Raw genomic sequence first — 15,937 nt, forward strand, 5'->3', positions numbered from 1 at the left:
GGGATTTGTCCATGTTGCCTAAATGCAATGAGTATACAGTAAGTATTAGTATCTACTGTGTCCTATTGGCCATCTGGCATTGGAAGAAAAAGACACATGAAGGACGTGGTGTGCAATAACACAGATGGGCAAAAGTTGAAGGAGCTTCCACGAATTAATTATGACCCAGTTTCCAGCTCTGCATGTAAGTGAGACCCTCTAACAAAAGAACAGATATTTGGTACAAATTGGAGGTTTCTTATTTCTTTATCGCAAAAACAGGAAGAAAGATTAATTTTACAGACTTAAATTTTAGAAATTGGCTTAGAATGCATTCACACTGTTAAGTTTTACAGTGTGGCAGCAAATGTGAGATATTTCATGTAATCAAGACTGGGTGATCCAGGCCAGTGGCTCTCAGTGGAGGCATTTAAATCATCTAGCATGTATTATGGATCACCATAATATTAATATTAATACGGCATAATATTAATGCCATAATGTTAATGTTTAAGGACATTTTAGTGGGTGAAGGGCAGGGAAGTTAAGGTCCTGCAATATTCAGACCAGTCCCACACAGTAAAGAACTGTTTCACATGAGAAGACATGACTATCTTCTCAGATAGTCACATAGGTTTAAAAAAGAAAAAGCAAACAAACAAATGAAGCTTAGCCTAAAATCTAACTCCAATTTATTTATTTTTTTTGAGATGATGTCTCGCTCTGTCACCCATGCTGCAGTGGCTCAATCTCGGCTCACTGCAACTTTCACCTTCTGGGTTCAAGTGATTCTCCTGCCTCAGCCTCCTGAGTAGCTGTGACCACAGGCGCCTGCCACCACACCCAGCTAATTTTTGTATTTTTAGCAGAGACAAGGTTTCACCATGTTGGCCAGGTTGATCTCAAACTCCTGACCTAAGGTGATCCACCCGCCTCGGCCTCCCAAACTCCTGGGATTACAGGAGTAAGCTACTGCGCCCAGCCCAAATTATACGTAAATACTGCACAAAGTATTTTTTGCACAATTTAACATATACTGAATTCCCAGGTACCCAACTACCATGTAAACTGAGAGAAGAATTATACTCTTTTTATTAATAGAACTTTACCAAGAGTTAGTCAATATTTTGGAAAAATCACATCACCGACAGCAACACGGCTCATGATTTGAATTGCCAATACATCACTTCCTCCAGTCTGCATTCCATTCATGGGAATTCTATACATTTATTACACATTTATTTCAAAATGTCAAACATAAAGAAGTGTTCTAATGTATGTATGACCAAGCATTAACAAACTGAAATATGTATATTCTCCTAGTATATATATGCCTAAACATTTACAATTTGAAATACATATATTCTTTCATAAATCATCCTCTAATTTATGTACATTAAAGTTAGGAAGCTGTATTGCTTTACTTTTTTAATGGTGGTGGTTTAGATTATCTTTGCATTTCAATTCAGGGTAACAAAGTTGGCACTGGTAATATAGGTGGATGCTGGTCTGTTAGGGTTGGAAAATACTTGTCTCAGCCATGTGGTTACCTGGTCGTAACTGAATACCACCACAAAGCTAGTCTGATGCGTTAATGCAGTTGAGGTGGAAATAAGGGAAGACTGTTCAGCCTAGTTTCTAGCCTGATACTAGCACCAAATATCAGACATATGATGTCTGTCCTGTCACAGAAGTTTCTGGAAGCCAACATGAAAAAGGCATCACACAGCTCTCCAGGGGTAACAGTCTAGGAGGCCAGCAGCTATGACAAGGAAAGCAGTGATCTCACCAGCATGAGCCTATTGGAAGAACTGTAACACAAGGGCATGCTGGTTCCTAGAAAAAAAAGCTAATAGCTTTTCTCCCTTTTCTTCCCACCTCACTCCAACTCCAAAGAGAAGGCATGGTGTCAGGGACTGGTCTGGGAGAGGACGTTTTATTAGGATAAAGTTACATCAAACTTGCCTCTCGAAGGACTTGTGTCTCTTGGATGCAACAGCCTTCCATCCCTGGAAGCCCAAACTAAGGCTTGGCCTGGCACCCATCTCCACTTGGGAAAAGGCCCAGGCACCAAGTTCTGACCCTCTCTCTGGATGCCCCTGTGTTCCCGAGGCTGGTTGGTTCCTGGCAAACATCAGGCCAACTCTCACTGGCTTCGCTAGGTGGATGGGGAGATGGAGCCAAAGCCCAACAAGTAATAGAGTGTTGCTCTGCAGGCCACTGCCCTCTGTGTGTACATTTCCCTCAAGGTCTCAGTGGGTTAGAGTTGCTGGTTACTTCCACAATGCCAATGGTAATTCCTACTCCTTCTGTCAATTAACCTGATCAAACAATCATGTCTCTCTCCATGCCATTCCCAGAGGGGAAGTTCGCCTTGCAATCAAATTGAGAAACAAAGGACACTAGAAATGCTCCCCATTGGACCTCTTCCCCATGGCACCACCCAGAGAAACAGCAGGAGACCGTGGCCGGCCTCAATCTAAGGACCACATTGGCCTTGCCCTGCCTCATCCTCCCTACTCCCCATATTCTCTCTGAGCACAAAGGTACTTCCCATTCTCTGTAAAATGGCTCTTTCTATGTTCTGGGATTTTTGTTTTATTGACTGTGAAAAAACACACCTGGCCGGGCGTGGTGGCTCAAGCCTGTAATCCCAGCACTTTGGGAGGCCGAGACGGGCGGATCACGAGGTCAGGAGATCGAGACCATCCTGGCTAACACGGTGAAACCCCGTCTCTACTAAAAAATACAAAAAAAAAACTAGCCGGGCGCGGTGGCAGGCGCCTGTAGTCCCAACTACTCGGGAGGCTGAGGCAGGAGAATGGCGTGAACCCGGGAGGCAGAGCTTGCAGTGAGCTGAGATCCGGCCACTGCACTCCAGCCTGGGCGGCAGAGCGAGACTCCGTCTCAAAAAAAAAAAAAAAAAAAAAAAAAACACACCTAACTTTTCCTAAATTTACCATCTTAACCATTCTGAAGTATATAGTTCAGCAGTTTTTTTTGTTTTCTCTTTTCAGACAGGGTCTCTGTCGCCCAGGCTGGAGTGCAGTGGCGCAATCTCGGCTCACTGCAACCTCTGCCTCCCATGTTCAAGCGATTCTCCCGCCTCCACCTCCCAAGTAACTGGGAGTACAAGCATGCGCCACCACGTCGGCTAATTTTTGTATTTTTAGTAGAGATGGGGTTTCACCATGTTGGCCAGGCTGGTCTCGAACTCCTAGCCTCAAGTGATCCACCCGCCTTAGCCTACCAAAGTGCTGGGGTTAGAGGTGTGAGCCACTGTGCCTGGCCTAGTCCAGCAGTATTAAATATACTCACACAGTTGGGCAACCAATCTGCAGAACTGCTTTCATCTTGCAAAACTGCAACTCTATACCTATTAAACAGCAACTCTCCATTCCCCACTTCCCCCAGGTCTTGGCAATCACCACCCTTCTATTTTCTGTCTCTACAAATTCGACTACTCTACATACCTCATGCTTGCATAAGTGAAATCATACAGTATTTGTCTTTTAGTGTCTGCCTTATTTTCATCTGGCATAATGTCCTCAAGATTTATTCATGTTGTAGCATGTATCAGAATTATCTTCCTATTTAAGACTGAATAATACTCCATTGTATGTATATACCATATCTTATCTATTCATCTGCCGATGGATACTTGGGCTATTTCCACATTTTGGCTATTGTGAATAGTGCTGCTAAGAAGATAGGTGTGCAATTATCTCTTTGAGATCCGGTTTTCCATTCTTTTGAGCATATACCCAGAAGTGGAATTGCTAGATCATATGGCAGGCTTTTTTTTTTTTGTTTTTTTTTTTGAAATGGAGTCTCCCTCTGTTGCCCAGGCTGGAGTCCAGTGACCCGATCCCTGCTCACTGCAACTCTGCCTCCCAGGTTCGTGATTCTCCTGCCTCAGCCTCCCAAGTAGCTGGGATTACAGGTGCACACCATCACGCCTGGCTAATTTTCGTATTTTTAGTAGAGACGGGGTTTCACTATGTTGGCCAGGCTAGTCTCAAACTCCTGACCTCAAGTGATCCACACGCCTCGGCCTCCCAAAGTGCTGGGATTACAAGCATGGGCCATCACACACAGCCATCATATGGCAATTTTATGCTTAAATTTTTGAGGAACTGCCATACTGTTTTTCATGGTGACTACACCATTTTACATTCCCACCATCAGTGTGGAAGGGTTCCAATAACTTCCCATTCTCACCAATACTTGTCATTTGTATTCTGGGCCTTACATTTATCATTCTTTATCCATTCCATAAACCAGAATAATAAACATCTTTATTTTAAATGGAATTTTCCTTTTTTTTTTTTTTCTGAGATGGAGTTTTGCTCTTGTTGCCCAGGCTGAAGTGCGAATAGCACGATCTTGGCTCACGGTAACCTCCACCTCCTGGGTTCAAGCGATTCTCCTGCCTCAGCCTCCCGAGTAGCTGGGATTACAGGAACACGTCACCAGGCCTGGCTAATTTTGTATTTTTAGTAGAGATGGGGTTTCTCCATGTTGGTCAGGGTGGTCTCGAACTCTCGACCTCAGGTGATCCACCTGCCTCGGCCTCCCAAAGCGCTGGGATTACAGGTATGAGCCACCGCACCTGGCAGAATTTTCCTATTTTCAAAGCAAAAATATAGCAAAGAAGTGTGGCTAGTGGCTGGGCGCAGTGGCTCACGCCTATAATCCCAGCACTTTGGGAGGCTGAGGTAGGCAGCATAAGGTCAGGAGTTTGAGACCAGCCTGGCCAATATGGTGAAACCCCGTTGCCACTAAAAATACAAAAATTAGCCAGGCGTGGTGGTGGGCACCTGTAGTCTCAGCTACTCAGGAGGCTAAGGCAGGGAGAATTGCTTGAACCCGGGAGGCGGAGGTCGCCGTGAGCTGAGATTACGCCACTACACTCCAGCCTGGGTGACAGAGTGAGACTGTCTCAAAAAAAAAAAAAAGAAATGTGGCTAATATTTAATTGGCCCACACTATGTGTTTGATACTTTACATGAAGCATCTCGGTTAATCATCACAATTCCATGATGAAAAGAGAGATGAAGTGACTACCTTAAGGCCACACAGTAAGTGGTGAAGGAGGATTCAGATCCAGTATTTCAGAGCCCAGGCTCTTAATCATTTCACCATATTCCTTCTTTAGTGGATATTTCTTACCTCAGCTGCAGTAAATTTTTCCCTTGGCCCAGCTGTAATCCACAGTTTCACTCCATTTAACTTCTCAGATGTGATTTCATCTTTTAAGCTAGAAATACAATTTTAAAAGCAAATATTAGGTCCATAATTTAAATCAATTTATGTATTGTTTTAGTCTCTCAACTATTTGGAAGCAGAGGCCACAGAGGCTCAGAGATGAAGGGACTTAGATGTAACTGGTCCAGTCTCTCTCCCAAAGTGAGAATTCCCTCTGAGGCCTGCCCCAGAGTCATCTGGCCTCTGTCCAAATACTTCCAGTAAGTCAAGGTGTTCAAATCAAGCCATGCTAAAGCATAAGGAAGTCCTCAACCACTAATTCAATCAGCCCTACCATTAGCTCGTATGATTACATATCCTCACCTATTAAGAAGAAACATACACATACACAAAGTCAAAGTTATTCTCATTTAATTCTCATGTTTCCTTTCCCTAGTACTGACCTCAGTCAAAATATGAAGAAAGCCTCTAAATCTTAAAAAGCTACATGTGTATAATTAGAATAATTTTTTGGTGTGTGATTTGGAAGACAACTTAATAATATGCTGCTTTAATAATATCCTAATTGCTGATTTCAGAAGAAATGTTTTTTGGTTTTTGTTTTTGACAGTTTCCCTCTGTTGCCCAGGCTGGAGTGCAGTGGCATGATCTCGGCTCACTGCAGGCTTCACTGCCTGGGTTCAAGGAATTCTTGTCCCTCAACCTCCTTAGTAGCTGGGATTATAGGCACGCACTATCAACTCAAGTGATCTGCCTGCTTCAGCCTCCCAAAGTGCTGGGATTACAGGCATGAGCCACTGCGTCCTGTCCAAGAGATCTTTTAATAAGAATTTATTTAATTATGAATAATTTTTTTATTTTTTGAGACAGAGTCTTGCTCTGTCACCAAGCTGGAGTGCAGTGGCGCGATCTCAGCTTACTATAACCTCCGCCTTCTGGGTTTAAGTGATTCTCCTGCCTCAGCCTCCCGAGTAGCTGGGACTATATGCAGGCACCATCATACCCAGCTAATTTTTGTAATTTTAGTAGAGACGGGGTTTCACCATGTTGGCCAGGATGGTCTTGATTTTTCTTTTTTTTTTGAGACAGAGTCTCACTCTGTTGCCCAGGCTGGAGTGCAGTGGCGCAATCTCGGCTCACTGCAACCTCCGCCTCCCAGGTTCAAGCAATTCTCTGCTTCAACCTCCCAAGGAGCTGGGATTACAGGAACTTGCCACCATGCCTGGCTAATTTTTAAAAAATTTTTAGTAGAGATGGGGTTTCACCATCTTGTCCAGGCTTGTCTTGAACCCCTGACCTCGTGATCCACCCGCCTTGGCATCCCAAAGTGCTGGGATTACAGGTGTTAGCCACCGTGATGGCCAGTCTTGATCGCTGACCTTGTGATCCGCCTGCCTCAGCCTCCCAAAGTGCTGGGATTACAGGCGTGAGCCACCGCGCCAGACCTAATTCTGAATAATCTTTAAATTGAGCTTCTCCCACCTAAACAATCTATGTTACATAAGAAAATAAAGACTTCTCAGCTTTATCAGCAGGACAATATCATTTAGAAGGGAAAACAATATACATGGTCGGTCACCTCTGAATCTTCCAATTACTCCGAAGTTTTTTCTGCATGGATTTATAGCCGTTGTTGGTGGTAAATATCTCCTTTTTGTAGGCATTGAAAACAATGGTGCTCCGCAGCTCTTTCTCCATGGTTACCTTACGGAAGAAAGAAGGGATCAGAAAATCAATAAACAATATTCCAAAGACCCTAAAAGCAATAAATAGTTGCCTTCTACTACTATTTATCAAGAAAGGGCATACAACTGAAACCTATCTAGGAAATTCCTACAATTCTCAAAGGTCAAGAATGAAATGCAAAAGCATAGCACAGAAACCTAATACCAAAACCAACCCAGCCCTCTCCTACCCATTTTTGCTTTCCACCTCTTGCCCAGACCCTCCCAACAGCCTACACCTATGGCCCTGCCCCGCCATCACCCTGCTCTTGTGTCCCAAGACCATGTTTCCAACCTGATTCATCACTGCTAACTACTGTTAAGCGCAGGGTATAGTCTTCTAGATTCTTTTTTTCTTCTCTTTTCTTTTTTTTGAGATGGAGTCTTGCTCTATCTTCCATGCTGGAGTGCAACAGCATGATCTCGGCTCACTGCAACCTCCATCTCCTGGGTTCAAGCAATTCTCCTGCCTCAGCCTCCTGAGTTGCTGGGATTACAGGCAAGTGCCACCATTCCTGGCTAATTTTTGTATTTTTAGTAGAGACACGGTTTCACCATGTTGGTCAGGCTGGTATCGAACTCCTGACCTCGTGATCCGCCCGCCTTGGCCTCCCAAAGTGCTGGGATTACAGGGGTGAGCCACTGCACCCAGTTCTACATTCTTTTTATACATATATTAACTTACAGTTTTATTTTATGAAATAGGATCTTACCACACGCATTACTCTGAAACATTTGGTTCACCTAACCTTGTATATTTGACATCTTTCTTTGTCAGTACACATGGATCTACCATATTCTTTTAAACAGCTACACAGGGCTGGGTGCAGTGGCTTATGCCTGTAATTCCAGCACTTTGGGAGGCTGAGGTAGGAGGATCGCTTGAGCTCAGCAGTTCCAGACCAGCCTGGACCACATCTCTACAAAAATCAGCAGGGCATGCTGGCACATATCTTAGTCCCAGCTATTCAGGAGGCTGAGGTGAGAGGATTGCTTGAGCCCAGGAGGTTGAGGCTGCAGTGAGCCACAATCACCTCACTCTGCACTCCAGCCTAGAGAACAGAGCGAGACCCTGTCTTTAAACAACAACAACAACAAAAACAGCTGCACAGTATTCATTTTATGGATCTACCATAATTTATTTAACCAGTCATATACTGATTGACATCTTTTATCAAATATTTTCTAAAACAATACTAAAAACATCAATGTTAAACAACATGTTTTTCTGCACTTTGCCTATTTGTAGATTCTTACCTATTGAATGGCTGAGTAAATCATTTCCAAATTGCCCTCCAAAAAATTATGATTTTATACTTCCACTAACATGCTTCTGTTTCCACACAATCCTATTTTCAGTCTTTGTCGTCTTTGCCAAAAAAAAAAAAAAAAAGCCCTCATTACTGTTTTAATTTCCACTTTGAAGTTAGTGAGATAGTGGTCCCTTGCTATAGATTTCTGCCACTTGTATTTCTTTTCTTCTGATTTTCTTGTCCAGGTACTCCGATCATTTTTCTCTTGAAATTTTTCTTTTTAAAAACTTCTTCTTATTTGAGATAAAAGTCCCACACTGTGACCCAGGCTGGGAATGTATCGTGTGCAATCACGATACACCGCAGCCTTGACCTCCCGGGCTCAAGCAATCATCCCACCTCAGCCTCCTGGGTAACTGGGACTACAGGTGCGCACCAGTGCCCAGCTAATTTTTGAATTTTTTGCAGAAGCAAGGTCTCGCTATGTTGCCCTTAAACTTCTGGCCTCAAGTGATCCTCCTACCTCAGCCTCCCAAAGTGCTGGTTTACAGGCATGAGCCACTGCACTGGGTGCACCAATGCACCCAGTCAGGTTTCATAATTTTCTAATTGATCATTAAACAAATATTTTCTTAAATTTATTTGGCTTCTGATACTTTTTTTGGTTTGGTTGAATTTTGCAGGCCATAGAGATTTTAAATTTTATAGAATTAAAAGTATTAATATTTTCCTTTCTGGCTTCTGGATGACATGAAACATTTAGAAGAGTTTTTGTCATTCTAAGATTATAAATAAATTGAACAATGCTTTCTTTCAGTACTTTGCAATGTAATTTTTTTTTTCCTTTTTTTTTTTTTTGAGACAGAGTGTGCTCTGTCGCCCAAGCTGGAGTGTAGTGGCACAATCTCGGCTCACCACAACCTCCGCCTCCCAGGTTCAAGAGATTCTCGTGCCTCAGCCTCCCAAGTGGCTGGGACTACAGGCGCCCAACACACCCGGCTAATTCGTGATGTAATATTTTAACATTTAAATTTTAGTCCATTTGGAAATTATTGTGGTGCTCAAAATGGGCTTCATTCCGTTCTTTTTTTCCTTCTTTTTCGAGGCATAGTCTCGCTCTGTTACCCAGGCTGGAGTGCAGTGGCGCAATCTCGGCTGGCTGCAACCTCTGCTTCCCGGGTTCAAGTGATTCTCCCGCCTCAGCCTCCCCAGTAGCTGGGATTACAGGCGCACGCGATAGTAGAGACGGTCTTTCACCAGGTTGGCCAGGAGTCTGGAACTCCTGACCTCAAGTGATCCACTCACTTTGGCCTCCCAAAGTGCTGGGATTACAGGTGTGAGACACCTCGCTCGACTGGTTCAATTTTCTAAATTACTAAAAAAGCTGCCTGACCCCAATTCACCTTTCTAATGCTGATTTGAAATTCAGTACCACCTTCCCTATATAATAAATCCCTATATATAACTGGCTCTTATTCTGAGTTCTAATATATTCTATCTGCCTGTAAGCTCCTGTTGAGTTCCAAACTTTCTTTTTTAAGAATTTATTTATTTTTTTCAGAGATAGAGTTTCCCTTTGATGCCCATGCTGGTCTCTGACTCCTGGGCTCAAGGGATCCTCCCGCCTCAGTCTACCAAGTAGCCAGGACTACGGGCCCACACTGCTGCACCCATCTTCTAAGTAGTTTAATTGCTATACCTTTATGTTATAATATCTGGTGGCTCTGGAGAGCTAATTTCCCTTATTACCATTAATTTTAGAATTTTCCTGGCTACTTTCACATATTTCTTCTTCTTTAAGCACTTTAACATCATTTTGTCCAGTTGAAAAACTGCCCCCTCCATGATCCCACTAATGTGACACATCTATTTTTTTTGTTCGGTTAGTTCAGCCCCTGGTGAGAGTAGCAGGTCTGCGTTCCTGCACTGTCAGACTTAGCTAGAAATGCATTTCCTTAATGATACTATAAGGCCTTTAAAACTGTAAAAATAACGAATATTTGGGTAACGCTGCACAACCATTCTCTCGCTTTCTCTTCAATAACATTACCAGTCAAATCAGTATTTCCCACATGAATACCGAGGCATCGCAGCCACGACAGAAGAGAGATTAAGACTTTACGATTCCTCTTCCGATGCTCTTTCATAGTCAGCGGAACGACTAAAAAAGCCGCATCACCCGAGGCCCTGCAGATGGGCGCCCAGCCAGAGCGCCAGGACCCCGGGCTACGTCCGCGCCCACAGTTTACTTCATCCCGGTGGACCCTGGATGTTCTATGACTGGCCCAGCGGCCTCGAAGAGTGTGTCGAGGCCCTCGCCAGCTCCCAGACCGCCCCACCGCCCCAGCCGGCCCACCACTGTTGTAGCCCTTTACCTGACGCCCAGCGACCACCGGTCACCTGACGCCGCCCAGCATCCCGCGGCCAGGTATCCAAGGCCGCTTAGTAACCGGGGAGGAGCCGCGTTGCGCCGGGAGGCGTGGCCTAGGACGGAGCGCTAGCTCCGGCCGACGTGATGACGACAGCACGGAAGGCGCCTCTCCGTCGCAGGCGTCAGGGGTGTTGGGTAGGGAAGTTGGCTGGTGTGGGACTGTACCATTTGGTGCATGAGGGGCAAAGCCAAAAACAAGGAGAATTAACTTTTCACGAAAAATAAACCCATTTAATTTTGTTATTTAATATTAATTACGACTAAAGACTAATAACAACGGTAGGACCCAAGTGCCCAAACTTCGCTCCACCCACAGGGAGGAGAATAGTGAAGTCTTCCAGCGAGGGGATTGGAGAATACCCCAGCCTCGATTCCCAAGGCGCAGGCGCAGAGCGGAGCCAGGCGAGGGCGGGGCCGGGCGGAGGGCTGGGCCGGACTATCAGGAACAACTTACCGGAAAAGGGTGAGCTGGTTTAGTGTTGAGAATGGTAACACCGGGTAATTCTGCTTTATGAACTCCGCATCTTCGCTCGCCGTGGTGCTAGGCATGAGCGCCGGCGGTGAGCCCGCAGCCCTTTGGGCGGGGAGTTAGAACTTGAACAGATTGTACAAAAATGTGAAAACTATGAACTGTATTAGGGAGTCTGACGACTAAGCTCGTCAAAAAGGCGCCCCTGTTGAGCAGAGTTTTGAAGAAAGAGTGGTATTTATTAAGGCAAAGGCTGGGGAAGGGCGTTCCGGGCAGAAAGAACTGCTTGTGCAAAGAGCATCACCAATACAGGTTGCCCTGCCATCGCCATTAAGGTGGGAAACCAGAAGCCTGCAACTACCAGCAGGCCACCCGACTACCCAGGAAAGCGCTCTGTGCCTGCCTTTAGAGGTGTGTGGATTTGTGAACAACGCTGCAGCAGCCTGGAAGACCCAAACTGAAGATTGCAGAGAGTTCTGACAGTTTTTATTTACATTTATGTTTGTCTTCGAGTTTAGGATATTAAAACACACAACTCTTGTTGCTTTTCACAGTTTCTGTCACTGGAAATTTTAAAAGTGGAGACGGGCCGGACGCAGCGGCTCTCTCCTGTAATCCCAGCACTTTGGGAGGCCGAGGCAGGTGGATCTCTTGATCCCAGGAGTTCGAGACCAGCCTGGGAAACATGGCGAAACCCGGTATCTACTAAAAATACGAAAAATTAGCTGGGCGTGGTGGCGCGCGCCTGTAGTCCCAGCTGATTGGGAGACTGAGGTGGGAGGATTGATTGATGCTAGGAGGCTGAGGCTGCAGTGAGCCGGCATGGTGCCACCGCACTCTAGCCTAGGCAACACAGTGAATCCCTGTCTCAAAAAAAGAAAAAAAAAGTGGAGAAGGGGTGATATGTGAATTCTCTGTGTCAGATGAAGTGGCTCATGCCTGTAATCCTAGCACTTTGGGAGGCTAAATTGGGAGGACTGCTTGAGGCCAGGAGTTTGAGACCTGGGTAACAGTAACACCTTTTCTCTCCAATAATAATAGTAATAAGGAAGGAGACCGCTACTCCTGCTGCCCTCCTCCCCTCACCTTGCCTAGTTCACAAGACAGGAGGCAAGAGAGGAAGAAACAAAAGTAAGATAAATAGCCAGACAACCTTGGCACTACCATCTGGCCCTAGGAGTTAAACAAAGTAATAATAACATCAACCCCTGACCTAAACTACTTATCTGTAAATTTCAGACACTGTAGGAAAAAAGCATTGTAAAACTTTCTGTTCTGTTAGCTGATGCATGTAGCCCCCCAGTCACATTTCCCACGCTTGCTTGATTTATCACGACCCTTTTCACGTGGACCCCTTAAAGTTGTAAGCCTTTAAAAAGGCCAGGTATTTCTTTCTCGGAGAGCTCGGCTCTTAAGACGCGAGTCTGCGGACGCTCCCGGCGGAATAAAAAACCTCTTCCTTATTTATTTATTTATTTATTTTTTAAATTTTTATTTATTTATTTTTTTAAGATGGAGTCTCGCTCTGTCGCCCAGGCTGGAGTGCAGTGGCGCGATCTCCACTCACTGCAAGCTCCGCCTCCCGGGTTCACGCCATTCTCCTACCTCAGCCTCCCGAGTAGCTGGGACTACAGGCGCCCGCCACCGCGCCCGGCTGATTTTTGTATTTTTAGTAGAGACGGGGTTTCACCGTGTTAGTCAGGATGGTCTCGATCTCCTGACCTCGTGATCCGCCCGTCTCGGCCTCCCAAAGTGCTGGGATTACAGGCGTGAGCCACCGCGCCCCGCCGTCTTCTTTAATCCGGTGACTGAGGAGTTTTGTCTGTGGCTCATCCTGCTACAGTAATAATAAATAAAAAAAGAAAATTAGCCAGGCATGGTGGCAACCACATGTAGTCTTAGCTACTTGGGAGGCTGAGGTGGGAAGATTGCTGGAGCCCAGGAGTTCAGGCTGCGGTGAGCCATGATCGCTGCACTGCACCCCAGCCTGGGCAACAGAGTGAGACACTGTCTCTTTAGAAAAAAAAAAAAAAGAGAGAGAGAGTTCTGTTCTTGGGGATGCTGTATTTTGGTGCAAAATTGGGTGAATACAGTTTGCAGTTAGGGTAATAATAGAAATGAAGTATTCTCACTGAAAAGAGAGTAGGCCATCCCATTTGAAGGCTGGGACAAATCTTGGGATCTTTCTGCCTGATATGCAGTCTGTGTTTGCTACAGCACCTGCCCAGAGCATTTCTCCCACTGTTAGAGATTGTAGAAAGACTAAGAGTTTTGGCCAGGCGCAGTGGCTCACACCTGTAATCCCAGAATTTTGGGAGGCCAAGGCGGGTGGATCACTTGAGGTCAAGAGTTCGAGACCAGCCTGGCCAACATGGTGAAACCCCATCTCTACAAAAAAAAAAAAAAAAAAAAAATTAGCTGGGTGTGGTGGTGGGCGCCTGTAATCCCAGCTTCCCAGCTGCTTGGGAGACTGAGGCGGGAGAATCACTTGAACCCAGGAGGCAGAGGTTGCAGTGAGCTGAGATCACGCCATTGCACTCTAGCCTGGGCAACAAGAGTGTAACTCCGTCCCTGCTCCCCCGCCAAAAAAAAAGGCAAGAGTAAGACTTTTAGAATCAGTAGTGACTGTCACCAAGTTCAGTTCCTTGCTGTGACTTGTACCAGCTGGGTGACCTTGGGCAGTTTTCATAATTTCTGAGCAAATGTATCCTATCTGTGAAGTCAATTTTTTTATTTTATTTTATTATTATTTTTTTTTTTGCCGAGACAGAGTCTTGCTCTGCTGCCCAGGCCGGAGTGCAATGGCATGATCTCAGCTCACTGCAACCTCCGCTTCCTGGGTTCAAGCATTTCTCCTGCCTTAGCGTCCCAGGTAGCTGGGATTACAGGTGCCCGCCACCATGCCTGGCTAATTTTTGTATTCTTAGTAGAGACAGGGTTTCACCATTTTGGCTAGGCTGGTCTTGAACTCTTGACCTCGTGAATCACCCACCTTGGCCTCCCAGAGTGCTGGGATTACAGGCGTGAGCCACCACGCCCGGCCTGAAGTTACTAATTTCTAAATGCTGGTTTATAGTGAGGATCGTAGATAATGCATATACAACTTGGAATGTGCTCCATAAACATAGGTTGTAGCATGTTCCATTCAACAGTATAGTTTTTCTTCGTGTTTATTTTTTATCCTGATGAAAATAATTGTGCTTTTGCAATCTCAGAACAGATAGAACCATTATGTGTTTCACCGTGCATGGCTGATTGTGTGCTTCTGACACTACTATTACATTTCTGATCATTATACTCTTTTTTTTTTTTTTTTTTGAGACGGAGTCTCGCTCTGCCGCCCAGGCTGGAGTGCAGTGGCCGGATCTCAGCTCACTGCAAGCTCCGCCTCCCGGGTTCACGCCATTCTCCTGCCTCAGCCTCCCGAGTAGCTGGGACTACAGGCGCCCGCCACCGCGCCCGGCTAGTTTTTTTTGTATTTTTTTAGTAGAGACGGGGTTTCACCGTGTTAGCCAGGATGGTCTCGATCTCCTGACCTCGTGATCCGCCCGTCTCGGCCTCCCAAAGTGCTGGGATTACAGGCTTGAGCCACCGCGCCCGGCCATTATACTCTTGTCTTGCTTTGGGAAGTTAGGGGGATTTTGACCTCTCCCTCATCTTGTCCCACATCTGTCAATTAGCCGGCACTATCAAGATAGAAATCAGTATGTTTCTTTCAGCGTTCTTAGCACATGTGAAAGCTTAACATGAGCTCTTCCTGACCCAGTTTTGATCTCTAATAGCTCAGTGTCATTGGTGTTTTTTTCTGTGGTCTCCCAGACTTGTCCCCCATGATTCCTGGGGTAGGGGGCTGGGTGGTCAAGACTTGAGGAAGAGAAAGAGTGGGATTGAATTAAGAGGAAAAGGCAATAAAATCACCAGCACACACTGATCTAAGAAAGTTCCTTCCCTTGTCTCCTAACCAAAAAGCTAATAAGGCCACTCAGGAGTATGAACCACACATTTGTAAAAAACAAACATCTTTTCTTATTTATTTATTCATTTATTTATTTACTTATTAATAAGACAGAGTCACACTCTGTCGCCCAGGTTGGAGTGCAGTGGCACGATCTCGGCTCACTGCAACCTCCGCCTCCCAGGTTCAAGTGATTCTCGTGTCTCCACCTCCCGAGTAGCTGGGACTACCGGCATGTGCCACCACGCTCAGCTAATTTTTTGTATTTTTAGTAGAGACGGGGTTTCACCATATGGGCCAGGCTGGTCTACAAACTCCTGACCTCGGCCTCCCAAAGTGCTGGTATTATAGGCGTGAGCCACCGCGCCCAGCCAAAACGAACCACTTTTCCACTGAAGGAAGCACAATCCATCCCACAAGTGTTCTGAATTTATGAGGTGTTATAGCTCACGTTCTGTCTGATCAGAATTACCTTTAGAAATGACTAATCTTGGCCGGACGTGGTGGCTCATGCCTATAATCCCAGCACTTTGAGAGGCCAAGGTGGGCGGATCATCTGAGGTCGGGAGTTCGAGACCAGCCTGACCAACATGGAGAAACCCTCTCTCTATTAAAAATACAAAATTAGCCAGGTGTGGTGGCGCATGCCTGTAAACCCAGCTACTCAGGAGGCTGAGGCAGGAGAATTGCTTGAACTTAGGAGGCGGAGGCTGCAGTGAGTCGAGATTGTGCCACTGCACTCCAGCCTGGGCAACAAGAGCGAAACTCAGTCTCAAAAAAAAAAAAAGAAAAAGAAAAGAAAAGGAAATGACTAATATTGAACATATGGAGCTCCATGGTGGCGAGGAAGTTCTAGGCATCAATTCTGCAGCAGCCTCCAGCTCTGACCAGCTCTGAGCTCCCCTATGTGCAGTGGAG

At 45.5% G+C, this 15,937-nt stretch overlaps 1 protein-coding gene across 2 annotated transcripts in view; it reads right to left on the reverse strand.

Annotated features, from left to right (window-relative positions):
- The window catches only part of IFT52 (intraflagellar transport 52), a 58,775-nt gene extending 48,076 nt beyond the window's left edge, over positions 1 to 10,699 (reverse strand). Inside the window, exons 1-4 of one of the 2 annotated variants that reach the window (XM_050806529.1) lie at positions 10,540 to 10,699; positions 8,169 to 8,280; positions 6,767 to 6,891; positions 5,152 to 5,239 (exon numbers count right to left, since the gene is read on the reverse strand). In XM_050806529.1, the coding sequence (XP_050662486.1) occupies positions 5,152 to 5,239; positions 6,767 to 6,885 (207 nt within the window). In that variant the 5' untranslated portion in view covers positions 6,886 to 6,891; positions 8,169 to 8,280; positions 10,540 to 10,699. The remainder of the gene's footprint in view (positions 1 to 5,151; positions 5,240 to 6,766; positions 6,892 to 8,168; positions 8,281 to 10,539) is intronic. The other variant, XM_050806528.1, reaches the window with a different exon arrangement.
- Between the last annotated feature and the right edge of the window lie 5,238 nt (positions 10,700 to 15,937).

The sequence above is a fragment of the Macaca thibetana genome, chromosome 10 (genome assembly GCF_024542745.1).
Source record: "Macaca thibetana thibetana isolate TM-01 chromosome 10, ASM2454274v1, whole genome shotgun sequence".
Lineage (NCBI taxonomy): Eukaryota > Metazoa > Chordata > Mammalia > Primates > Cercopithecidae > Macaca > Macaca thibetana.